Source organism: Aptenodytes forsteri, unplaced genomic scaffold, assembly GCF_000699145.1.
Source record: "Aptenodytes forsteri isolate BGI_AS27 unplaced genomic scaffold, ASM69914v1 Scaffold6, whole genome shotgun sequence".
In the NCBI taxonomy this organism is placed as follows: Eukaryota; Metazoa; Chordata; class Aves; order Sphenisciformes; family Spheniscidae; genus Aptenodytes; species Aptenodytes forsteri.
The window spans coordinates 362,888-389,619 of record NW_008795709.1 but is presented as its reverse complement, the minus strand read 5'-3'; the positions used below and the strand labels follow the sequence as shown (position 1 = coordinate 389,619).

The 26,732-nt window shown below is 39.5% G+C and overlaps 1 protein-coding gene across 1 annotated transcript in view; it reads left to right on the top strand.

The window, feature by feature from the left end:
- The first annotated feature begins 7,056 nt into the window (after nt 1-7,056).
- Nucleotides 7,057-26,732, top strand: part of TNKS (tankyrase) — a 111,941-nt gene continuing 92,265 nt past the window's right edge. The window contains exon 1 of the mRNA XM_019473154.1: nt 7,057-7,246. Within this exon, the coding sequence (XP_019328699.1) occupies nt 7,057-7,246 (190 nt within the window). The remainder of the gene's footprint in view (nt 7,247-26,732) is intronic.

Here is a 26,732-nt window from a genome sequence, read left to right as displayed (position 1 = left end):
TTTTGCAGTCCTTCAATGATTTTTTTTTTCTTTTTTTAAATTGGGAAGGGGGATAAAGGCTGCATGCTCTTCCACTCTCTGCCTTGAAGTGTTGTCTGTTCTCATCCTACTAGAGATGTTCCTTATTCCCCTGGAGCTTGGTGTTTGGACCTTCTCTTCTCTCCTTCAAGCTAAGCACTGTTCTGCATGGCCCCTTTGTCCCAGGGGTGTTGAGACTAGCTGGACATAATTTCGTAGCTTAGCAAGGTCCTTAGCCTTTGCCTCAGAAAAAGCAGCTCTCAGCCTGGAAGAGTCCATTCCAGTCTGCCATCTGAGCAATAAAACCCTACAAAGCAGCTGTGGTAATGTAGGTCTTAGATTCGTAGAATAGTTTGGGTTGGAAGGGACCTCTAAAGGCCATCTAGTCCAACCCCCCTGCCATGGGCAGGGACATCTTCAACTAGATCAGGTTGCTCAGAGCCCCGTCCAACCTGACCTGGAATGTTTCCAGGGATGGGGCATCCACCACCTCTCTGGGAAACCTGTGCCAGTGTTTCACCACCCTCAGCGTAAAAAATTTCTTCCTTGTATCTAGTCTAAATCTACCCCCCTTTAGTTTAAAGCCATTCCCCCTTGTCCTGTCGCAACAGGCCCTGCTAAAAAGTCTGCTGCCATCTTTTTTATAAGCCCCCTTTAAGTACTGACAGGCTGCAAGAAGGTCTCCCCGAAGCCTTCTCTTCTCCAGGCTGAACAACCCCAACTCTCTCAGCCTTTCTTCATAGGAGAGGTGTTCCATCCCCCTGGTCATTTTTGTGACTCTCCTCTGGACCTGCTCCAACAGGTCTGTGTCTTTCTTGTGCTGAGGGCTCCAGAGCTGGACACAGGACTCCAGGTGGGGTCTCAGCAGAGTAGAGGGGAAGTCTTTGAAGTCTTCAGCAGTTAACTGTTTGCAGACACCTTTGATACTGGAGATCCAGTCTTCCACAGCTTTTCCTTACTTGTCCTGCCTGCACCCATGGGGACTTCTACTGTATTTCTTCCTGAATTCCCTTAGGGATTTAATTGCTCACCCTGCCTTTATTCTTCCTTTTTGCTTCTTCTGCATGCTCTTTCATATTTCTCTCTCTCTCTCTTTTCTACCAAATGCGTTCCTGTCCTTCTGTCCCTAAACTGCCACCTGGTTATCATCTCTTCTTACCAATAAACCACCTGCAGTGCTCCCAGATATGTCTGGTTATCGCCTCTACCCTACCCTGATTCCGGATTAAATCCTTTGCTGTGCTTAGCCTCTCTGCTCCATAATCCTCTCTTCATTCAGCTTTGATGGCTTTCACTATAGAGGGGCAGTCAAGAGAATAGGACCTGCTCCTCTCCTTTTTTTCTAACTCCTCTTAGCTGAGCTGGCAGTGGTGTTAGAGGCCATGGATGTCATCAGGTAAAGCAGTGATACTCAAACCTTTAGAGATGTGTGTAGCCTCTGTAGTGATACTGCCTCTCACGTTTTCAGCTTGTAATTCTGATGGCTGATGAATATAGCCTTTTTCTTAATCATGCAGCCAAGACTGGGACTGCTCGCAGAGGTGGAAGTTAATCAGTGATACAGTTGTGGTTAATGTTATTAGCTGTATCTCATATATTCAACTTTATGAAGCTAAGAGTAGGGTGCTACAACTTTTGTTATATGGGGTCATTTAGCAAAAAGGCTTATGTATCTGGTAACTTGCCAAAATGGGATTATTAGATCTGAATCACAGAAGCATAATTTCTAGGCAAGAAATGGTTGTTCTTGTAACGTGAGAAAAGCTTCAAAACCTCAGTGGTTTGATTTACGTGTAGAAGTAGTTAGGGGAGAAGATGCATTTAGCACTGGCTGAAAAAGATTAATAGTTTGAATTCCCGCATGTTGTCTAGATGTTTTCAGAATGTGGAGGTAAATGAGCACATTATGTTTCTGGTCAAGTGTAACTTGGAAACATGTCCTGCATGGGACTAATACTGAGGTGTGTGTGTTTCTGGGACTTAAGGTTAGTGAGAGACTGACCAGCTTTAAAGGTATCCTTTAGAGAGATGGAAGATAGTGCCTATGTTGTGAGTCAAAAGGAGGGCTTTTTCTTAGGCTGTTTTCTCTGTACCTTGGTACTTTGGGAGTACGTAGATAAAGCTACAGTAACATGGTTTGGAAAGGACCTTTGGGAATCATCTCCAGAAGGTGAAGTTGAAAAGGGGGAAGAAAGGTTATATCCTAAAGCTGGGGTAACTGGAAGGGACCGCGAGCACAAGGCAGCGGGACACAGTAATAAAAGAACTGGTGGGGAGAGAGGAGACAACCGTAGAGCTGTGAGGAACTGAAGACTCTGGAAATGTAATTAAAAGCAGTAGGCAGCTTTAAGTACAGATACTTCTGGAAGGTCTGCCTGTTTTCGCGTTTTTTTTTCACTCAACAGTCAAAGGTTTGGTTGTGTCCTTTTTTTGTATTTACGTGCATCCAATTCGAAACCAAATGCAAACTTTTCCATCAGCACTCCTGTAAGTACACTCACGAAGCTTGTGGATGTTGAGCTTCGACAAACTATAACAGAAATATTCTGATCTTTGATCATGCATAATATTGGAACAACCAAATTGATTTTTTTTATTCCCATTCTATTCCCACTGTATTTCTGTCTTTCAATCAAAAATGTTTTCCTTTGGTGCACTTTTAACTGAGGCAGTATGAAGGAGGAAGGGCTGAGTACTTGGATGATGGTTTGCATGTAGACACCCCCCCCCTTTTTTTTTTTTTTAGTTCTAATAAAACTTACTTCTCCCTTGTTGCTGTATAGCTAGCAGGGAAGTTTTTGCCATACCTTGTTGGTGAAAATGTGAAGGTTGAAACTGCCAAAAGTAAAAATGTTTGTTCTTGGTGGGCTTATAATGTGACAGCCAAATGACGTAGTGTTGGTTAGCTTCACAGTTCAAAATACCTATGCCAGGAGGCTGTGGGCCAAGTGTTTAATTTTAGGATTCATCCTGCTGTAGCAAGTTGGCAGTAATCTGAAATGATTAGTCGTTGTAGTTCATGCTCTGTGCAATGCTGTAACTTTTTTTTTTAAATTTGGTGGGAAGATCTGTAGTATTGATCTGGTATAATAGCAGTGTAATTAAATAAAGCATTTCAGATGGTATGTGAAGATCAGAAACTTATGTATTGTAGCAGTTGCAGTGAGAATAAAAATATAATTCTGTACCAGTCTGTGTTTGTTCTATAGTTAAGCTTACAGGACTTTGTCCATATACAATATGAAGAGTCAATTAAAAGAAGAGCTTCTTTACACTGTACCATATGGTTTGTAGGAAAGACAAGGATAGCCAGGTAATGGTATTGCTAGATTATTAAGGGCTCTGCCTGCAGTACAGAAAAATAATACACCCCAATGTCCCCACTGTCCAGAGGAAATAAACCAGCATATCAGAATATGCTAATTAACAAGATTCCAGGAGTGAATCTGTGTGCACACCATCCTTAAGCTTGCATGTTAACAGCAGTCTCTTGATAGAAACTATTGCCACATTTCCTTTTCAGGCTACTCGGAAACCGTCCTCTGAAACTGGTGTGCAGCGTTTGAAATCTAAAATAGCTACAGTTAGCTAGAATGGCTTGTTCTGTTGTGTTTCATTATAAAGGGAATGTTTTTCTCAAACAGGAGATCTATCTTGACGTTTTTACACATCCCTGGTGTATTGAAAAGGAAATTTAGAGAGACACACTGTGTCTAGATCTCAAACACCCTGTGGTTAGAAGAGACTTTGTGTTGCGGTAAAGTGTTAAAGGTTTTGAATGAGCAGGAGAACATTCAATTAGAAGCTACCTGTGGTTTGCTGGGTATAAAAGTACAGCTGTGTTACACCAATAGGCTAAACATCAGATGCTGGATTTCTTTTGTTAATTCATGTTGATGACAACATCGCTCACTTGGATACCTTTTTGTGAGATTATGTACTAAAAAAGTATGGAGAGGATAGAATCAAATAGTCAGTAGAGGAAATGTAAGAATAAGATTGCCTTTGTGACCTGAATTTGCTTCCTTTATTCATCTGCATTCTAATACAGTCCTTATGTATAGGATTGGTTTCTTCTCCCAAGATGCTACTGCATTCATGTCACAGGGTAGGTCTGTCTATAGGACTGAATAAGGGAGCTGTCTGCAGGACCATACCCTTGGCTGTTGGAGAGGCTGGAAGGGTTATGACGAGTGGGATGAATGAATGCAGAGACAAGAAGGATAAGTCTCATGGTTACAGCAATTGAGTTCTGACAGGTTCTTTTTCTGAACCTAGTTTGGCCACTTCAAGTGCATGTTCCACAGGCAGTCATTAATTCAGGGTTTTTGCAGGTAACCAGTTTAAGCACCATTAGTCAATTTTTAATTTCCCTAGGTTTTTAAAAAACTAAAAACCTGACACAGAAATTGTATGTTGTAAGCCATGCCAAAACCCTTCATGGTTCATTAGCATGACTGAAAAGGTTAGATACACTGCATAATCCTTTGTCATTTTAGCCGGGAGAGGAGCTGAAAGCAGTGCTGTGTTGTCATCTTCTGTGTGTGCCAGCAGAAGTAGCAGGGGAGTGCTCTTGCTTGGTTTGCACAGGACTGAAGAATTGAGAGACTTGAAAACCTGTGCTTCTGTTTTAGCATCGGGCTCAGGCAGTTGCAGATCCCTCTGGCATCTCTACATCTGTCATCTCTCATTTTTCAAAGTCACCATTCTTGCACCCTAACCTGCCTCAGCTTTGCTTTGCATGTTAGTCCAAATGTCCAAGCTCTGGGCAAATCCCAGTCATTCCTCTCTCCTGGTCTTTCTTCCTGGACTTTTTATCTGCGCTATTATCTCCTCCCCTGCCACATCTTCTTGTTCAGTTCTCTCCCTTAGCTCTTTGTCCCAGGCTTCTTGCCATGTGACTCCTTCACTGTCTTCTCATTCAGTCTGTGTTGTTTCATCATTTTGTACTGCCTGCTTTCTCTTGATGGACACTTTAGTTGCTGGTTCCCTCTTTTAGGGTCCCACTCTTACCCTGATGCCTTTTGGGACAAATGGCTTCCCTATCCTCTGGAATATAGATTCACTAGCAGAGTCCAAGAGAATAGAGACAGGACATACTGAATGTGTATCTCCATGCTTAATTTCTGTACTGCCTACTGTGTTTAAAATCTGCAAACACTCTTACCCTGATGCCTTTTGGGACAAATGGCTTCCCTATCCTCTGGAATATAGATTCACTAGCAGAGTCCAAGAGAATAGAGACAGGACATACTGAATGTGTATCTCCATGCTTAATTTCTGTACTGCCTACTGTGTTTAAAAAAATCTGCAAAAAGTCTTGTTCACCACCTCCTGCTGGAGTGTGCTCGACTGGCTTGTGAGGCTGGCTCAGAGTCAAACCTGTCCATGAGTAAGATCTCTAAGGGGGTGGTAGCATGTATGGCACAGATGGCATCTTCAGAAACGTAGTGCCAGATCTTAACAAGCTTCTGTGAGCACGTGCTAGCTGAATTTTTTTTCCCCCGTATTGGTGTCTTCGTCTTGACATAGGGGAAAAAAACCCACCACCAAACAAAAAACCTCCTAGGAAAAGCCCGATCTGCCTACTTGAATCTTCTTTCAAAAACATGGGACAATTGCACCTTCTTGGCAAAACATAAAATAAGTCAATTTACTTCATTAAAGCACTAAATTTCTGCAAAAATTCAGCTTAGGGCAAACATGTAGCATAGCATCCTGTAAGCTGAAATATATGAAATTTAGCAATGTTAAGAGCATTTAAAGTCAGAATTCTATAAGAAAAGAGGTTTGAATAAAAACAATGCTACCAGTTAAAATTTTAATTTACAAAAAAAGTTTATTTCTGAAAAGCCTTTTGCTGATTAAAGTGATATATGTAGTATAATATTGGTAGTTACTTTTGTTCTGGATTGGGTTATGTTTTTTTCCTGGAGAATTCTGTCTATGAAGTGTTTTTGCACCCTTAATTACAAAAAGTGTTTGCAAGTATTTCTTTGTCTTGACTCCTTCAGTCCAGCTGTATCTCAACAGACTTGGTTACATGAGCAACCATAAATGTCTGCTGGTTTTTATTATTTGTCTCCTTGACATTGAGTCTCTGCACCTTTGTACACTGTCCTGTTATTCACACTTGTGCAAAGTAAGTGTGGTTGCTCTGAATTTGTAATATATTGTGCTTATTTTGCACAACATTTGGGGAAATGGAGAATTGGGGCCCTTTTTGTCAGACCTCTGATGTTGCTGTGGGCTTTGTTTTCCAGTTCTGTAGAAAATGCCTTGATCTTGAGAGGGGGTGGTCTGAATTGCATTGTTATGTTGTTTCTGATCAAAAGAGTTTACAGGTAAAATAGTGTTCTCCTTTTTTTTAATGAGCTTTTCTAAATGGTAATTTTCTGTATCAATGCCTTCCTAGCCATATGGTTGCATATTGCATTCTGAGTATTTTTATGTACTTGAATTTTTATGTGTTAATAGGTTTAGTAGGAAAAAGAAATACCAGTGAGAATAATAGCCTCTGAACATCCAGGCTGCAGGGTACCAGGTTACACATCTTACCCTATTTGTTACACTTCTTGAAGGCAAGCCGGTGTGCTGCGGTTAAGATTTTGTGCGCAAGTGACGAGTCACTGAAAGGCTGGAGTATTACTGATTTACAGAGGGGGGGTGACTTGGGATATTCAGCAGAAAAAGGAATGGGAGTGGTAACAAGCGGCAGTAGTGGTAGTAAAGGCAGGAGCAGGTTCCACAGTTAACAGATTTCCCAGTGTGAGGCAGTGAATGCACAGCATTCCAGCTAGCTGTCAGGAAGAACCCAAAACTGTGTATTGCAAGAGATTCAGGGTTCACGTTTATCACACGAAGTCATGTGATCTTACTATATCTTAACTTGCCAACTTAGCCTTACTCCGGAGAAGATCCTTTGCTGCAGTGCTTAACAACAACAAAAAAAAAGAGAAAGGGGAAAAAAAAAAAAAGAAAATAAAAAAAGGGGGGGAGGGGACATGACCCAGAAGGAAAAATAAAGAAAATTGTGCAATGTGTGTTTATGCCTACATCATGCCGAGGAGACACTTAACAGTAAATCTGTGTATCCCTGAGGTAAGATACTGTTTCTGCTTTCCCTGCACAGTGCTGCTGCAGCACGGAGCTGATCCAAACATTCGGAACACGGATGGGAAATCTGCGCTGGATTTGGCAGACCCTTCAGCAAAAGCTGTACTCACAGGTAAGATGCATACATCTCACAGCAGTGCTACCTGTAGTTCATTTTGTGTGTATAAGTTGAGCATCGTAAGAGCCTTCTGCCTTTTTGGATTTTCTGTTGTGTAAGAGCATTTTAAAACTGTCTTGTACCAGATTTCATATTGATGTAACTGTCGGTAATCTGCTGTGCTGCTATAGGTTTGCTTATTCTACTTATGCTAATGCTGTAATTTTCTGTTATAACATCATTCATTATTCACTGTGTTTCTGTGTGTTTTTTTCTTTTTAATTACTACCCAATATACAGATTGAATAGGAGCCCTCAACCCCTGCAAAAAAAGAAGAAAAAATCAGGTCAATTGTTTTAAGACCTTCACTGTTGAGCAAGCAAGGACATTTTTATAACTATAAAAGTACCTGTGGTCTGAAAGACAACCTGCTACTGATTGCAGAGATCAATAGTTACATGATATTTTGCTGCAGATTCACATGCTACCCTTCCCTTCCTCTTCCTCATTAGTCTTTTCAGGTAGAACTCTTTCTCACGCACCAATTTTTTTTCTTTGTAGGGGCTATTAGCTGCCAAACAATATCTTTCATGAAAATATTCTACAGATACAACTTTGTTTTTACACAGCTTTGATTTTTTTATAAATTAACTGTTGTAGCATACCAGTAAGCATTAAAGGTATAATATAGTAGCCTGTCAAATCTGTATCAAGAAATACATAGTCCTCTGTGCTGATTTTGACATCTAGGAAATAATGTTTAGAGCAAAGTAATCTTGGATTTTAAAATATATACAATTAGGTTTATAGAAAGGGATTCAGCAGCTGAGCTTCATTTGAAGAAATAGCTATTTTTCTTTTGCCTTTACTTCCCCTATTCTCTCTCTCTCTTTTTATTGACAGCTTAATTTATAGGTTATGTGCTATGCAACACCCGTATTCTTTCTTCAGATTATGTTCAGAGCACACCAGCTCCCTTCACTTTGTCAGGAACATTTCCTCATCATCTTTTTCCAGTGCGCTGACTGCTATACATAATTATCTACAGCTCTGCAGTGATTTGAGAGTGCCTTTGGAACAATGCACTTTAAATACATATGATTTAGTTTAATTACTCAGTGTCAAATTTAAACACGTTCCTACAGTGTTAATACTAATGTTAGCTGTGCTAAGCAGGTTAATCTGACTTTTGGCTGTTAATGGGTACAGTTGTACAGATGCTGAGGATGGAAAGGGCACCAGGGAGTCAAGGTACCTCAAAGGTGTTAATGGATATTCAGTATTTAGTTATGGGAAACTTGGTATATGTACAGTTTGGAGGTTCCAGGCTCTGAGCTGCTCTTTAGGCTATGCTCAAAGATCAACTTCAGAGGATAGTAGAAGACTTAGGAAGGTCTCTGATGGTGACTTAACGTCTGCTCCACGGAGTTCTCTGGGCACTAGATCACCGCCTTGTGCTTTAGGCAATGGAGGGGGCAATGTGTCATATCAAAGAAGTGGAGATGATTTGGAAGCAGCCCTCTGAGAATGTCCTGTCGAGTGCAGCAAGTGCCCTGTGTCCCTTGCCTCACCCCTAATGCCTCGCACACGAGCATCCAGTGACTGTGCAAGCTTCTGCAACCAATGGATGTTACCAGGTTGTGCATATAAACACACATACACAGAGCCACTTCCGCTGCTACTTAGGTGTTTTATTGTTCATAAAAAGAGGTAGTTTTTGTATGTGTTTATTCTTCCTAGCAAGAAAATCAGCTTTTGGTTTTACCAGCTTTGTCCTCAAGGTGGCTCTTGGCTACACTGGGCTCTCTCTATGCTGTGCACCTGAGCTCCAAGCTGTGTAAACAGGGTTTGATTCAGGCTTTAGCTGCTGTATGATTCACAATAACTGAAAAAGCTGACACTGGATGCCATTTAAATGGAAGCTTTCTATTAAGAGCTTAACTTTTCTGGATGCTGCCCTGCTTTCTAGTATCTCTGTTAGGCTTCTACTTTCTCATGCATTTTCCATATGTTGTTACCTTTGGGTCTTGCTTCCTCCCTCTGGAAGAAGGGGGCTTAAGGGATTTCTTAGGATCTATCTGGCTTGGGATAATCTTTAGCTACAGCAGTGCTGTGCAATTAGGTGCATCAGGACTTAAAGATATTACTGGATTAAGGATAAGTAGGATGTATTAACTTAATTTTCAGTATTTAATGTTGAATGGTGGGATTTTAGAAATGCTCCTATCTAGAGCTTTTAAAAGTGGAGTGATTCTGAAAGCACAATCTGTAATCGTTACTGTATTTGCATCTTTAAACGGCATGCATGTCAAGGCTATTCTCATGATGTTATATTATGTTCATTTTTCTATCAGTGTCTATGACCACAATAGACTTTTCCACATTGCTGCTGTATTGATAGTAAGAGGAAGCTTGTTCTTCAAAAACTTTTTGACCAAGTATTTGCATAAGTTCATGCATCGATGTTAATCTCTTTGTGAATGAACTGTGATTATAGTCTCTCTTTGACCTCCAACTTAGCAAACGTGAACAGAAAACTTGTTGGTAATTGATTAAATCTTTTCAATTGGACAAAGAATTCTGTATGTGTTTTAAAAGGGACATTCCTGCTGTGTAAAAAGCATTTCTGGTGTTCCGGCAGCAAATGCTGAATCCACAATGATTTGTTCTTTTCTGTCTCCCAGTCTAGAATAACGTATAGTATCTTTTTCTCCTGAATTACAGAAAGGATCTATAATGCAGTAGTTTCTGGGATGACTTCCAGCCATTTTCATGCAACATTCTCTTAAAATGCATGTTTTATAAAGGATCCATGATGCAAATGAAAGGCTAATATTTTGATGGAAATGGACTTTGAAAATGTCTTTGTAGATTAAAGTGAATTTTATAGAGATTAAACACCCAGTTCCAGCTTCTTTAAAAAAAGAAAAAAGAAAAAAAAAAAAGAAAAAAAGGTTATATAATTGCAGAATCTGCTTTTTACTACTTAAACAGGAAAGCAGTCTCTTTTTCCCTTTCTGCAGGATAAGCAGCATTTGTATGAGCCAAGCACTTCATGATTGAGAGGGTGCATATTTTTTGTTTCTTCTTCCTTAGCATCCCTTACTGTTCCTGAATCAGGTTGTCAGAAAAGGATGAAGTGGTAGTACCTCTTTCTCTAGGCTGAAGTGGTAGTACAGACTCCAAAAACATATTGTATCTAAAAACCAGAGCTGTTACACACACGAGATTACTATCCTAGTTAATTTTATTTTAGTTTAATTGCCTTTGGGGTGTGTGGTTTCTGAGATGGGGACTCGTCTTTGTTGCTGTACATAGCACTGTGGGACTCCCATCCAGAACAGGGCCTTTGGGAGCTTTTGCACTACGAGTCATATTAGTCTTCATTATTCTCTTACCCTGCTTATTGCCTCTTTAAACATTAATATCCCTTTGTATCTTTCCTGTACAGTATATGAAGAGCCAACAATATGGTTAATGATTTATGTGAATGATTTATTTTGTTTTTTTCCACACTGATGCTTTTTTTGCCACTTCCCCATATTATCTGCTGTTTGGAAATGCTTTCTCTACATGAATGGTCGTTCTTTGCACTTGAGCGGTTTCTAAAGCTGTTAGCAGGAGCTGAAAGCACTTTGGTTGGATAATACATTCTTGACTGCTCGGTGCCACTGTTTTGCAAGGTTGGCTTTGGTTGGTTTCAAGGATTACTCCCTTGAAACAGGTCAAAATGAAAAAAGTTTGGAAAGTGCTGCATCTCCACATTAAAGGAAGATTTCTTGGGTACAAAATAATGTCTTGTTTGTTAATAGAATCAATTTTCAAAGTTAAACAAGACTCTGATCTTCCTACTTACTATGGAAATAATGTCTTTTACAAGCAAAGTGCTTATGTTCTATTGAGCATTTCTCACTTCTGTTTTTCGGATGTGAGGGACAGCTTGATGTGTGAAAGTACATCTGGGCTAAGGTTACCAGAAGTGTTAATGAGGATTCATGTTTTCATCTATTTGTCATGTCAACTTTTTAAGTGGGGAGCATAGTCCATTTATTGAAATATATTTGCACAAATTTTTTTGAAGTGAACTACCATCTATGCATAATTTGCGTGCAAGGAAGGGGAAAACCTGATATTTCACTACAAAAAGTTTACTGAACTTTAGAGGATAGAAAATGGATCCTAGGTACAACTCATTCATTTTAAAATTAGCAGGAAGAGAAGAAACTATTTTAGTTTGGGTTACTTTTTATTTTTACTGTTTTACCATTATAATTGTGGCTATCTTGTTATATTTGTAAATATATAATTAAAAAAAATCTCATTCAGTGTGTGGTCTGGTTCCCACTTTCTTCTTTGAAGGAAATGCATTGGTTACTTGGGAGGCCAGGAGGGAAATGCCTTCCTTTCTCAGTTCTGGCATGGTCACATTTCAGTTTCATTTCACATTTCCTTGTTTTCACATTGAGAGGAAAGAGGAAGAAACAGTCCTCTTTTGTTCTAGATGCCATGCCATACTTTGTGTGCACTTCTGTTATGTTTCCTCCTCAAGAAGAGCAGTCCTTGTTCTTTAGACTGTCTACATACAAAGTTTCACTTTAGTGAAAATGAAGTTTAACTTCGGTGTCACTACCCGGTATCGCTGATTCTCTTTCCAGTTTCCAGCACTGCATTATTCTTTCAAAATAACATATCTCGATTTGAGAACTGTGCTCTGGTATAACATCCAGTTGACTTCTGTAGTGATGATTAATACCTTTCATGGCATTTTTTTATTCCAGGTTTTATTCAGGCTAAGTTTGTTTTTTATTACCTCTGTGATTGCAGAAGAGCTAAATGTTTTATGGGAGCCTCTAAAGGAATTCTGAATTCTTAAGTTTGTGACTTAGATTCCAGTATAATTCCAGATGATTTATATTATGCATGCAGTGTTTATTGTTTTAATTTGTCAGTACTCCTTTGGTCTACCCATTTTATTGCCCATTCCCTCAGCTTGTCTTAGGTCTTTCTAATTTCTTCAGTTTTCTCTGGTAACTGAATAATTTAAATGTTTCCTTCAATGTGGTAGATTATTTAACACAAGTTCCAGTGTGTTTTATCATAAAGGAAACAAGTTACTCCTGCTTTTAAGTGTCTGATCCTTGAAAGTACTTTAATTCTGATTCCATGACTATGTAATTTCTTTAATCTCTTACTGAAGGACTTGTGCAAGGATTTATGTGAGCCGGTATCTATGTTCCGCTGCCTAAATTTTCCATTTCCATGCCTTAATGTGCTTGGATTTCTTCCTAGCGTAACTTTAGCTCTGGATGCTCTTGTTTCATAGGGCTTAGTTTTAGGATGAGAGCTTCTCCTCTCTTTCCCCCTGCTCCCTATTTTAGAGACGAGCACTATCATCCTCATCTTTTGTTTAAACTTAGTTGTGTATCTTGAAATGGCTTCTTTGGAATGTGGCTGGTTGGCTAGATCAGACGACTTTTCCTTCTTGTTCGTATCCTCTATTTAGGCAAGGAGTTAAAAGTCTGTAGTCTGTTGTGTAGGTGGTCAAATAAGAAGGAGCACTGTGCGATTCAGGATTGGTGCTTTTATGAAAAGCATGGTTTTGATTTACACCATCCCTTTTGTCAGGTTTTTCACTCTTTCAGCTTTCCTTTTTACCATGATATCCATTTAGGAATATTTAGTAAGAGCTCTTTAAATGGAGTCAAACTCTTAACTTGTCAAAGGAACAAATTATCCTTTCAAAGCTTTCACGAAGCACCTATGTGCAGTCGTTCAGTTCTCTGATTCTCAGCTCTGCTATTGTATAGTTTTGGATGCTTTGAAAGCTTTCAGAAACCTGATGTACGCATTTATTTAGCCTATACTGTACATTGACATTTAACATCATCAAACTCAAAAGAAGCTTTTCTTCCTAAGATGATTTGTTATTCACATGGACAGAATAACAAATAAGATCTCTAAACCTTGTAAGTAAAGAGCCCAAAATGCATTTTCCATGCCCTAGGAAAGATAATTGCAGAAATGTGTAAGCATTTCTATTTCCATAGTGCATCAGAGCACTCATCTTCTTGTTTCTTTGCCTTGAGCACTGACCAATCTTACACTTTACTGAAATTTTTTCCTCTTCTCTAAATGTTGATTAGATAATTTTGTTTGTTGTTGAGTTTAGGATTTTTGTTGGTTCTTTTGCATAGTCTGTTGTACATTTCTGGTTATTAATAGCGACTTCGGCCAGTCCTGAGACCAAATACTACTTAGATCTCTACTACATTTTTGCATTGTCCATGGATAACTTTTTCTGGAATGTTGTACCAAAACAGCCTTTTTGCACTGTATACTGCATGCGGTAGTAAGCCAGGGTGCAGTGGTAAGAAATGAATGGATGGAGAATGTTATATGATATAACTTCTTATTCGTTTGGTTCTGTTTGTAAGTAGGATAGCCGTGCTGCAGTTGTAACTATTTTAATGTAGGTTTTGTGTATTAACTTGGATTCTAATCTGTAATCTTGTCTGCAGTCTAGTCTGTAAGCAAGCATGGAACTTTCTTGAAAAAAAGTTTTTAGCTAGCTGGATAATTCCTGCAAACAAAAGCTCCCATTGCTTTTATCTCTTGTACTGTAACTTCAAGAGCAGTCTTTCATACTCGGACTGTTTTCTTCTGAAAGTGAAGCCATGTTTAAATTTTGAAAGCGATGAGCCACTCACAACTGTGAATTCTCTGGAGTCTGTGAATGTGTGGGCAAAACATGTAAGACGATTTTTTCCAGGCTGAACAGATGAATCTGAAAGAATGTTAATGTTGCATAAGGAAAATATACTGACTAGGAAGTGGGAGAGGCAGACAATCTTAATTCTACCTTTTTATGCACATATTGGGACACAGACTCTTGCTTCTAAGACTGCTTACTGTTCCCCACTGCCTCGTTCAGCAGGACGGATAGCTGTCTGCTGGGGAGGAATCAAGACTGCACAGTGGAGTACAATGTTGTCCGTATCACTCCTGCTTCATTTGCTGCAAAAGTTGAAAGCAAGTGTGACTGGTGCAACACGGGAAGAAAAAGATTGCGTATGTGGTTAAGGCAGCTAAATATTTCCTTTGGAAACAGGATTTTCATCTTGATTCTGACCAGTATTTCCACATGGTCTGGAGCATCATTCTAACATGCTGAAGAACAGTGTTTTTTTGCTGTTCTAATTCGTCTCTGTTCAACTGAGTAAAGATTCATCGCTTCCTGCTATAAAGCATCTAGGTTTGAAGTGGCTTATGTGTTACTTTGCTGCCTCTCAGGCAAGGAAGCACTGTCATAAAAGGTAGTGTGTGGAAGAAGTAGTAAGCTGTTTTCCCCATTCTTTCTAAACTTTGTGATACCAGCTCATGCAGCCGGTTCTCGCAGTAGTCTTATGTACTCCGTCCAATGCTATCCAACATTCTGGTCCCAGTTCCAGGACCCGGGCTGTCCTTCTTATCTTCTTATCTTGGTCCCCACTTCCTGCCAACACATTCACATGCGTGCATATGTGCACCCCTTACTTGAGATCTCCATCCTTCACTTGCCTCTTACTAGGCCTGTAGTTTTGGTTCCACCCCCCTTCCCCTCCCCAGCTCCTAATCCTGGTTGTCTTCTAAATTCTTCATCCAGAACCCATGATCTCTTCAGCTCCTCTGTCTGGCTAGCTTCCTGACTCTACATCCCATTTTCTTCTTCCTCCCCTCACCTACGTATTCCCAGACAGTTTCTGGTATGACTTCCATTTTTCTTTTCTTGAGCTAGCAAAATAAGTCCTTTGAGAGCGCTAAATAAATGCCCAGATTTCAAAAGAATTTTAATACCATGTAGAGATTGTGTTACGTTTCAGATCGTTAACTGTTGTAGCTTTCCAACCTCCCTCTTTTATGCCAGTCACTTTTTATTTTTCCATACTTCATTTCCACAGGAGCTGTTTTTGAGTTTGAAGGAGAATGCAAACTTTGGAATTATATTATTTTAAAAGATTTGTTTCTTTTAAAATAACTAACCTACCCAGGTAGATGTGGCTTGAAAGATCATACTGGAATAATACTGTTTAGAAGCATGGTTCTGATGCCCTACTTGCAAACCCTTACTCAGCCGAGGTCTTCTAGTAAGAAGCTTTGTCAAACTTGAAAGTATGACTTTAAGGAAGATTTGCTATGTGTGTATATCTAATTTAATAATATCACTAAAAGTAAATCCATAAATTGTTCTGATTTTTGTAGCGATATGTCAGCCTAGGGGAAGGTTTCTTCCAGTTCTTTCAAAGTGAAAAAGAGCTGAAAGTCCTTATAAAAGCTCTTGGTTCGGTCACATTCCTACCAAGTGCTGTGGCTGTGTAGGGCACTGTTTCTGTATAGAACTGCTGCACCAGTTCTGTTCTGGTGAGAGCGGCTTGTTCTTGCCAGCTGAGAAGTGCTCCTGCCTTGCTGAGTGCCGGGCGCAGGGTGCATCCTAAGTTCTCTATGGCACAGGGCACCTGGCTGGGTCAGAAGCTTTTTTTTCCCCTTTAATATTACTACACGTGTTAGATGTGATTTAAGTTCAAGGACAAGACTTTTAAAAGTAGTTAATACTCCTGAAATTTAAAGGGACTTGGGTTCCTGAGTTACATTTTGTTGATGTAAATGATCAAGTGTTTTTAGGGCAATGTTTAGAAGGGAGAAATAAAATTGCTTTTTGCATCTGTTGTTTTCTTATGAGGCATTAAATGTCTAAAATAATTTTTGTACAAATGTGTTTAAAAATGTCTTCACCTATTGTTTATGTAACATTTATTTCTTTGAAAACTGTTGTGATAGTTCTCAAGTTCCTGTGGCTTCATTAACCTAGGATTTAAGATTGTGATTGCTCTCATTTAGTAGGAAATCCTTTTTTAACAGTATGTTTGAAAATTCTTCCTTAGTTCAGACAATTTATACTTAAGGTTGTGACAGTCCTCTGTGGGTTTATTTGCAGCTCTTTGAAACTTCCATGCCCCAGGTTTTGTCTTGCCCTTTTGCTGATGCTGCAATTCGCGTAGCAGGGTTCGAAGCACAGCGTGTGTGTTTGTCTCAGATATCCCATTTCACCCTAGGGTGCTCAATCATAAACTGAACGGGGATGCGCACTGGACTCTGCTGCTGCATTTGCTGCTTCCAACAGTTCCTATGTGCTTTCCCATTTATGCAGTAAATAAAGCAGGTGTCCTGCAGTTAAGATTTAGTTTGTTACGCCATCCTTATTCATATACTGAATGTTGGCCATCGGTTTGCAGAGAGTGAGTCAGGGATCCTGTGAGAGGGAAAGTGTGGTATGATCACAGCAGAATGCACATACATGCAAGTTGAGTTTAGGCTGCATGGGAAGTCGACCAGATGTTGGAGGGGAATGTGTTTTAATATAGAACCCTGTAGCATCACCTTTTTCAGACTTTGCCTAGTGTTCTCCTTTACTCCTGTCCCTCATCTGCCTAGATGTCTTCTCACTTTTCCCCTGACCTGTCTAATCCAAGCTGCAGTCCTCAGCAACCCACAGTTTAGACAGATGGGCCTGGATTTTTCAGATTGGCCATGCTAGGCATTTTTTCTAACTTTGGATGATGTTCTGTCACATTTCAAGTCTCTACTCTGAAATATCTAGATGTTAAAATTTCTTCTCAAAGAAGTTAGAAGAGGTTCTATATTTTGCTCAAATACACGAAGTGTTACATAAGAGTTTTTGTGGACAGCACAAACACTCTGTCTTGTAGATGTGATACAATTCTTCTAGTATAATTTTTAAAATTAGATTGAGATAGGCAAGAAGAATTTCAGCTTGAAGGATTCACAGTTGGCAGAATTACAATGGAAACTAGTCTTTAAATAATAGTTGTTAAGTAACCTTTAGTTTCCTAGCAGCTATCAGAATTGCTACCAACTCTTGTCTACGATTAGTATATTGAAGAGAGTCATATTTCTTGTATGCAGCTTGTTTTGCATGCATGTGCTTCTGAGCTTAGACCTGGAAGTCTTTCAGAATGAATTTCAGGGCATAGGGGATTTTTATAATTGTAGAAATATGTAATGGAAATGGTATTGACCTGACTTATTTGATGAGGTGATCTGATTCAGCAGGCTCAGATGCAGTTTACATTTCACGTGGCCACGGGTTAGTTCTTTGTTGTGCTGTACAAAACTTTCCAGAGGTGAATGAGGAGATAGAAGAAGCTTATATTTAGTATCATGTAACTTCGACTGGCCTGTATTGACACACCAAGCGCCACAGGTCTGATGTGGCTCATCTTCCGTGAGCCACACACTTTGACACAAGCCCGGTGTCCAAACACTGAGGCCATCCACCCGACTTGTTCTGTTGAAGGGGCAGTAAATTGAGGAGAGAAGGGAAGGGGAGGAAGGTAACCTAAAGCAAATACCTGTAACCTCTTCTTTATTGGACAGGTTGCAAAGAATAGTTTGAGCCTGTAAGAGACTCAGTTTTCTTTTTAGAAATATTCCAGATGTCCCTCTACAGTTGACTATAGCACCCTTTGGAGTCTGAATGTGGAGACTTGGTACATATACCTCTACTTAGAGTACACTGCATGTAAGATTGAAATAGAACTGCATTGCTTCTGTTGTATTTTACACATGCTTTTTAATTCTGGAGAAAGTTTATGTTGTTTTATACTGGGGGTGTGGTGTGTGGGGAGTGTTTTAATTCTCATGCATACACACACATGCACATACATGTTTATATTGTCAACAAAAATGAGGCAGTTCTAATATGTGTTAGGTAATGACAGTATCATTTTTACCGAGTTAAAGTTACAGTCAGAGGTGTTGTTTTCCATTGGTGCATGAAGAGGCTTTTAGAATGGATGCTTCTCAGTGAATGGTTATTTTACTGTATGGTTATTTTATTTTTATATGTTTCTGAATAAATAAGTGTCTACTTAAACTAAGTAGCCATTTCACTGGTGACTAATGCATTCAAGCTATCACAAATAATGTAAGTATTGACTGCTAAGAATCAGAAGTCCCCGGGTTTGGAGTCTCGTGAGCTTGTGTTTTTCATCTTTCCCTTTTTGCAGGGGGGAAAAAAACCCACCAAAACAGTCTCGATGGATATTTTTTAAGAAATTATTAAATTGTTTAATTATTTAATTGTTAAAATTATTAAATTGTCAAACAAAAATCATCCTCAACTTACCTTGACTTAAAACAGAACATAGCTTAGATATGCTACAATCCAAACAAACCAAACTGTATTTATATTCTCCCAGGAGGCTGGAGTAAGAAAGGAGAAAAACTACTTCCATAGTGTTTGTCTTATTTCTTAATTTATCACTGGAAGGCAAACAGATCCTGTGGTGAATAGTGCTAATGCATGAACTTGAATTTCGTAGAATATGATGTATTTTAGATTGTTTAGGTAGCACTAAAAAAAAAAAAAATTTTTAAATTTGTTCAAGTAGGTGGGCATTTCAGTTTTTAATTGTGTGGTGCCAGTATGTGGATCTGTGACTGAAGAACATGGAAAGTTTACTTTAAGATGAAGAAAATCAGGCTGAACTGTTTTTGAAAACTTTGAGTACTTTTGTTTCTTGAAAATTTCAGGCTCAACAGAAGATTTATTAGCTTCATTTCATGCTTTCTAACTATTAGTTGTGATCATTAAATAACAATCAAGGCTGTTTCTGTGTGATGAGAGATCACTTGTTATACTTCAATTTTCACTGGGAAGAATAAGTATTAGCATTTAAATTGAAATTGCTAATTTCTCCTTGCATATGTCCTTAGGGCTCAATCCTGTCTGATGCTGAGCACTCTAGTTGTGATCCAGGAAAGAACTGGGGTTAAGTTGGGGTTTATTCAGACACTTAAATGTTGCTTTCTGAAGCGGGGCTGCAATGTTCACCATCTCTGATGTGAAGATGGAGGTCTTTCCAGTGAAGGTCTCGCTGGGTGCTGTTCTGCTGTGGGGTACTATGGGTGACTTGAGGGCAGTGGCTGTAGTCTGCACCTTGTGAGCAGACAAATAAAGCCTTGTTCCAGATTTTGTAAAATAAAGCTAATTACTTGTTTGAAGTATTTTTTTTCTGCGTGCACTTACTTTAGGAGAAGCATAATATGTGGGTATAAAGGAATAATGCAGGTCAAAGCAGTATTTCCCATCAGAGTAATAAGCAGGCAGACCCATTACTTTGTATTTTCTATTTTGATTGTCTTCATGGACAAAAGAACACAGGTGGGTTTCTTCTCTTTAAAAATTTAAGTTAAAATTTCTGAGCTGTAGAGAGCGTGTCTTTAATGTGATGGTTGAGTTTTCATAACTTTGTGAGCACTATCCCCGATGGCTATTTATGAAACTGTTGTGTTCAGGTATGAAAGGGCAGGACTTGTCCTTCAAAAGTCCTGTGTCTGTGTGCGTCAGCCCTTTTTGTGTGTCTGTCCAACATACTTCCTGGCTACATGATGTCTCTCTTGGTGCTCACCGTAGAAATGGGGCCTCACAGGTCAAATGCCTTTAGTTCTGGGATTAACACGGGATGTCTTTCCTCTTTAGCTTTCTCCCACAGCCTCCTGTAGTCACCGCAGTGCAGTCTTCCACTCTGGGGGTGCGGTTCTTCACAGTGGCATTGGCAGGAACCTCTGATAGTTCAAGGGCATACAACAAGCCTTGGAAATCTTCCTACGTTGATTTCTCTTTACTGCACACAGCACAAGGGAGACACAGAACAATATCCTTTTCTAACTGCCTGCTGCATCTATCTTTGGTCCTCTTTTGCAGAAATGAACGTTGTTGCTTTTTCTTCTTAGAGTTTGACAGTTCTTCTTTCTTCTGATTCTATGACAAGAGTTGGTTCTTCTATGTGGTGGACTCTTTCTTCCCATACTTATTGTTCATCCAAAGCCCAGCTGATGAGGCTAATTGCTGCTTTTTAGTTTGTTTTTTGTTTTGTACTGCTTTTCTGAGGGTAGGGGAGGAAAAGGATTTTACTATGTGTCAGGGCTATTGTCAGTTTCTTGTGGATGTACTATCTGGAGACTCTTTCAGGGCTATAGGATTTTTCTCTGAAATTAGATTGAGTTTGTCATTTGTACATGGCTCTTTATCAGACTGTCATGAAGGTTCAAAGTTTAATTTATACTATAGCAAAAATTAACTTAATATTAAGACTTATGCTAAACCTCTGTGTAATCCTTTTGGAGGCAATTTTAAAAAGCGTGATCTCATTGGGAGGTAAGAAGTCATCTATGCCTTTGAAAATGCCTCAGCTGTGGTCTTTCTTTATTGTTACTTCTTTCATACATGAAAGAGAAACTCTGGCAACAAAGATTGAGCCTTCCATGTCTCACAAGCCTGTTTGCTTCCAGTATGCTTTAGAGATTTTTTGAAATTACATTTTTCTTTGTGATTTTTACCTAATTTAGTAGCATTTAATCATATGTTTTATAATTTTCCCCTGTAGTGCAATGGGACTGTTTTTATGCTTAAAAGAACGATATGGTTAAGTACTTTACTTGGTTGGTGGTGTTGAACAGTTTGTAATTTTAACATAGTAGTCAATCTATTGTCAGTCTTGCACCAAGACACAAAATTTTGAATTGGTTACCACATTGTTAATGGAAAATTTTCATGCATCTGGCAAGCTATAACATAAATTAAGCAAAACTCTTTTGGTGCTTTGAAAATACATTGATAAGTCATACTCAATTATGTTGTAACACTTAGAGAACCAGAGTTAAAAAACAGTAGACCATAAAGTATGAATGTATGTATTCTATTCTATTGATTAACTTTCTTAAATAGTTAGTAAGTATCAGAAACCTTTGTTTTCCATGATGCTTTTTCTACTACTGTTCCACAAAGGTAGCTACATTTTTGTTCAGAGTAGAATAATAGTTTTCAGTGGTAATTTAGAGACCGTGTAGCTGAGACTTGTTGTAGATATGTTATGATATATAGACATTGGTGTAATTTTACTTTTTCTTGGACCTGCTTACAGGCCCAAAACTTGGACAAAAGAGGATTTATCTGTTGTGGTTCACATAGTCTAGTAATTCCCTTTTTATAACAAAAGTAGGCTGTATCCTGATATTTTATTAGTCTGAATTTTTTTAGGATTAGGCTTCCTTCTTTATGGATAATAAGCTTATTTCTCTGCTGCTTTGTTCCAGACTCCACAGATCCTGCTGCTTTGGGTAATAAAACTTACTAGGCCATACATGACTCATGTATTTTTCATTGTTGTATTAGTCCTTTTAAACAACTTGGGAGATGACTTGAGGCAGCAGAAATTCTGTGATTAGGTCAGTTAAGTTTGATCTTTGAAGGTTGATCACAAGAAGCAAGCTGCAGAGTTAGGGCCTAAATTAGCAGTGAGAAACACAAGCTATCTCAGAGAACAAGAATTGTTTCGTAAAATAAAAACAAACCAACAAACCCCCTCACATTTATCAAGTAGATAAAAGGAGCACAAAATACTTTTTCTCTCTTTTTGAGGGTGTGGAAGAGAGCCTGTGAGTTAATTCTTTCCTCTTCCGATTTCCCTTGCTTCTATGCATGTATAGATGCATTGCTGGCTGAAGAGGACTGTGTCGATGAGCAAACTGTTTTTAACTGTCTCCTTTTAGCACTTCATTGGGAAATTGTTTTCATATCCCCAGGCTTATTCCTTCGGAAATGGCAATTTATATAGCCGTGGCTGAGAGTTAGAACAGCTTGGGTGTGTGGGAGGGATGCCCTAGGCTCTACAGAACATTGGGCAACTAAGTCTGTGTTAAGTCTGGACAAAGTCTTTAGAAGTAGAAATAAAACGGCATTGGTATTTAATTGACCCATAGATGTAATGGTCCACCTCCACAAATCAACTGCAAATGCCCTTATTAAAATCTCAGGTCAATTATCATTCACACCGTTATTTCAAGCAAGTTTCTACAAAGCTCCAGACCTTGGAAGACACGGGTAGTTGGCTCCATGCAAGCAGCAAACTGACAGCAAAGTTCATGTCACCAGGTCTTTCCCCCTGCACCTTCCTCAGTTTCCTGCAGTGTCTTTATTGTTTTCACAGACTTAACTTTGTTAGAAATGGCAGGAGGACCCTGAGGCTATTCTCTGCATTCCTTCTCCTTATTCTCTTATCACATTTCTACTTGATGCACCTTGTTTCTGGACAAGGTGCCTCCAAAAATTAGGTGCCTCTCTTGCCTTCCACAGGCCATTTTACTTGCTGACACATGGAAAAGGCAGGCAGACCTGACAAGCTGGAAGATAACAATTCAGGGCTTGCCTAAGATTTATGAAGTGCGTATTGTGATGAGCATATTTACAGCAAAGCAGCAGTAGGTTTAATTAGAATCACTAGACAGTGCTGTTATCTTGAAATTTCAGAAAAATACCATTTTAGACAAAGCCAGTAACTTTATTCTTTATTTCTGGTAGAAAGAAACACTGTTCTCCATGCTCCTGAAAATAGAGAAAGGAGCCATTGAGCACAGGAAGCTGGTTGTCTTTTGATCAATCTGAAAAAGTCTGTATTGCCTTGAATAATGATATTAACCAGTACAGGAATTAACATATTCTGTGCTGTTTGTCAAAATGGTGAACCAAGAGTCTTTTTGGGAATAAACAGATGTAAATATGTAGACCTGAGGAAAACCTACATAGCGCTAACGGATGTGTAGATTTTTTCTTTGTGTTGCTAGTTGTTTGAAGAATGAGTCTCACGTTTGTTTAATCATGGAGTTGTAGTAGGTAGTGAACTCTTGAGGTGTTTATTAATCCTGACGTTAAAAGGAAGCTAAAAGAACTGGGCGTGCTCCTTTTTAAGGAGAATTCTTGAATTGGTCCAGTACACTCAGCTTACTTTACATGTAAGCCATGGGATGATGTTCTTTGTCTGTTTCCGGGTTTCCTGGACATCTGAAAGATTGACCAAGATCTGTTAGTCATCTCCTTAGTAACTTGTTTACTGCTCCACTGTGGGTTCCTTCCCCACAGGTTACAGTCCTTCATGAACTTCTCCAACATGAGTCCTTCCCATGGGGTACAGTCCTTCAGGAACAACCTGCTCCAGCGTGGGTCCCCCATGGGCCACAGCTGCCAGAAAACCCACTTCTGTGTGGGGTCTCCACAGGCTGCAGCTTCCTTCAGGGCACATCCACCTGCTGTGGTGTGGGGTTCTCCATGGGCTGCAGTGTGGATATCTGCTCTGGCATGGTCCTTCACGGGCTGCAGGGGGAATCTCTGCTCCGGCACCTGGAGCACCTCCTCCCCCTCCTCCTTCTCTGATCTGCAGGGCTGTTCCTTTTGCATTTTCTCACTCCTCTCTCACAGCTGCTGCACAGCATTTTTTCCCCTTTCTTGAATATGTTACCACAGAGGCGCCACCAGTGTCACTGATGGGCTCCGCGTTGGCCAGCGGCGGGTCTGTTTGAGCCAGCTGTAAGTGGCTGTGTCCAGCACAGGGCAACCCCTGGTCCTTTCTCAGAGAGGCCACCCCAGCAGCACCTCCTGCTACCAAAACCTTGACACCTGCACCCAGTACAGCTTGAAAGCTAGATAGATGAAGTCTCCTTTTAGCCATGTTGAGACTCAAGTTTGTTAAAAGCAATCTTAACTTCAGCTCACAAAATAAGCCTCTGCTGTAATGATTGATGTCTGCTGTGTACCATGTATTATATATACAGTGCCATCAGGCTAATTTGAAATACAGCCATCTGGAATTTAACCTCAGCTATTTAACTTTGCCCATACCAGAAAGCCCCTTGGGTCCATGATCATTCCCTATCAGTCATTCTGCTTCTATCCAGCACGTAATTTTGTCTGCAATATATTTGTGTCATTTTTTTTTTAACAAAAATTATGTTTATGTAAACAAAGTTTAATCTCTTTTACAGGGAGAAACAGCCTAAATTTGTAAGTGGCTATCTTCTTATTAATTCTTATCGCAATTGGGCACAGTGTAAAAATGGATACCGCTCTTCTGGCTCAAAACTGTGCAACTTACCTTTTCACATTTTACATGTAGTTTTTTGGAAACATTTTTAAAACAGGGATACTGGATTTTCTGTTTTACATTGTTAGCTCTCCTGGAAAATATTTTGCCCCTGCAGAAGTTAGACATGAAAGATTATCTAAATGTTTGTGATATGGGCCCTCAAAAGAATTACTCCTGAATATGAGTAATGATACTATTTTCTCAAGCCATATCTGTCCTTGGAAGAAATATATACTACTTGAAAAAACTTAAATACCTCACTTCTGCAGTAATTCATAAGATTTTCCTGAGAGTTTTAGCTGTAGTTACAGAGAAAGTCTGTGTCATTACAAGTAGCATGATCTTTCAGCTCCTCAAAGATGACGTAAGCAGATTGTAATATTAATTTGCTAGTGTGCACTAAGAGCAGCTATCATTTTTGGTATAGCTGACAGCTGTGAATTTTAGTCATTTCTACTGCATTTTGCTTTATAGTGCCAGCTACAAGTCAGGTAAGTATTTTTAAAATTGTACCTGTATTTCACTTGGCATTGCAGCAGTGATGGTGGTTAATATTTATCTAAACAAAAACCTCTATAACACTAAAACAAAAATTTTATGCTGATTAAGATAATACTTTCTACTTTAAAGAAAGCATCTACTCCTCCATATAGATCAAATATAAATAAAACTGAGGATATTAAGTATTGCATTTAATGGGTAAGGAAAATGTCATGCTGTGCGACTACTTACCAGAAACTTTATTTCCTGGCATTCTTCCTGCCACAGTAAGTCTCTAACATTTTCTAAAGGCTTCAGAGCTAGTACTTTAGTTAATAATTTTTGGATTTTGGCATCACAGCCAGAATAGTCATTTAGAAGTTCACAGGTAGCTTCTAAAATGTCCTTCTATTCCCTCTTTCACCATGGGAGATCCCTAGGAAGCTTGTAGTTTCCTATCTATCATTGTGGCTTTTCCATGCCCATTCTGGTCTTTAGGATTAGTAGGAGCGGGATCTTGAAGAGGCTCTATAGAGCCATTTGTAATGTGTGTATGCTGTGATGCAGGAAGTACAGAGGGAACTGCCTGTTGCTTTTTCTGGCGCAAGAAGAGAACCCCATTGCGGGACACAGACACCAATGTATTTGCAGCGGAGGTGGGACCAGTTAATATATAGTCACCAGTGCACCAAAACCCATCCTGACCTGAGAAGCAAGTTGTTCTCTGAAGTACCTCAAGTACCATCAAGACTGCTGAAAAGAGAATTCTTTTCCAAGTCCAGCTCCCAGGGCTCAGGGTGGTGCTACTGCTTGTTTTTTCCTTTTGCCAGTGTATCTTGTGCTTCTCTGAAGAGTGGCATACTTTTAACAGGAGGTCACTCCTCCTTTCCATGTGTTAATAGTATTCTATGTGTCATGCATTCAGTCTGGTAAACTTGCTTCAGAGATACTCAAAAGTGTTAAGTCTAGGAAGATTTGTACAGGGTAGGTTTTTTGTCTCCCCTTGGTGTAGATATTTTAGCCTTGCTGCAGGCCAGGTGCACAAACCAGTCAATTTGAATACTTGCTACAAGACAATTGGTATCAGGTTTTTTTAATCACTTAGGCCAGCTAACTCTTGCCCAAGGTGATCCTCCTGAGAACATCATGGGCATGTAAAAGACATTATTTGGCAGGCTGCTGTATCAGATTCATGCCAGCATGCTGCATGATCTACAAAGATGTATTTTTGAAAGGCTTCTGAAAAATGTACTCCGTTTGAGCCTGTCTCTCTTGTTGCTGCAGTGTTCTTACTGTATTTTTTGGTTTTGGTCCCACAAATGCTTGTCCTGGTTTCCCATATTTGACAGCTAAAGCAAGGAAGTGTCATCAGACCATGATGACCACTCCACAACCTCTCTGGGCAGCCTGATTTAGTGTTTGATCATCCTTACAGTTAAAAAAAACAACAGTAGACAAGATTTAGTGAGTACAAAGTAAGAAGAACAATTCGTTTTCTCAGTGTCTGAAATCAAGTATTTCTGCTGAATTCTTTCAGTATATTCATGGTTGGAGCAGGAAATTCAAATTTGGCAGGTGTTCACGCTGGGTTCAGAGGTGTGCCTTTAGCTGCCCCTATGGAAGTCCACCTCAGTTTGACTAAACTGTTAAGTTTTTCTGAAAATTTTTCATTTGCAAAACCTCCAAAGAAATTACTATCAGGTTACAGCTGAAAGTTGGATACTTCATTGCTGTAGGAAGTATTTATCATAGAATAGTTTGGGTTGGAAGGGACCTCTAAAGGTCATCTAGTCCAACCCCCCTGCCATGGGCAGGGGCACCTTCAACTAGATCAGGTTGCTCAGAGTCCCGTCCAACCTGACCTGGAATGTTTCCAGGGATGGGGCATCCACCACCTCTCTGGGCAATCTGTGCCAGTGTTTCACCGCACTCAGCGTAAAAAATTTCTTCCTTGTATCTAGTCTGAATCTACCCCCCTTTAAAGCCATTCCCCCTTGTCCTATCACAACAGGCCCTGCTAAAAAGTTTGCTGCCATCTTTTTTA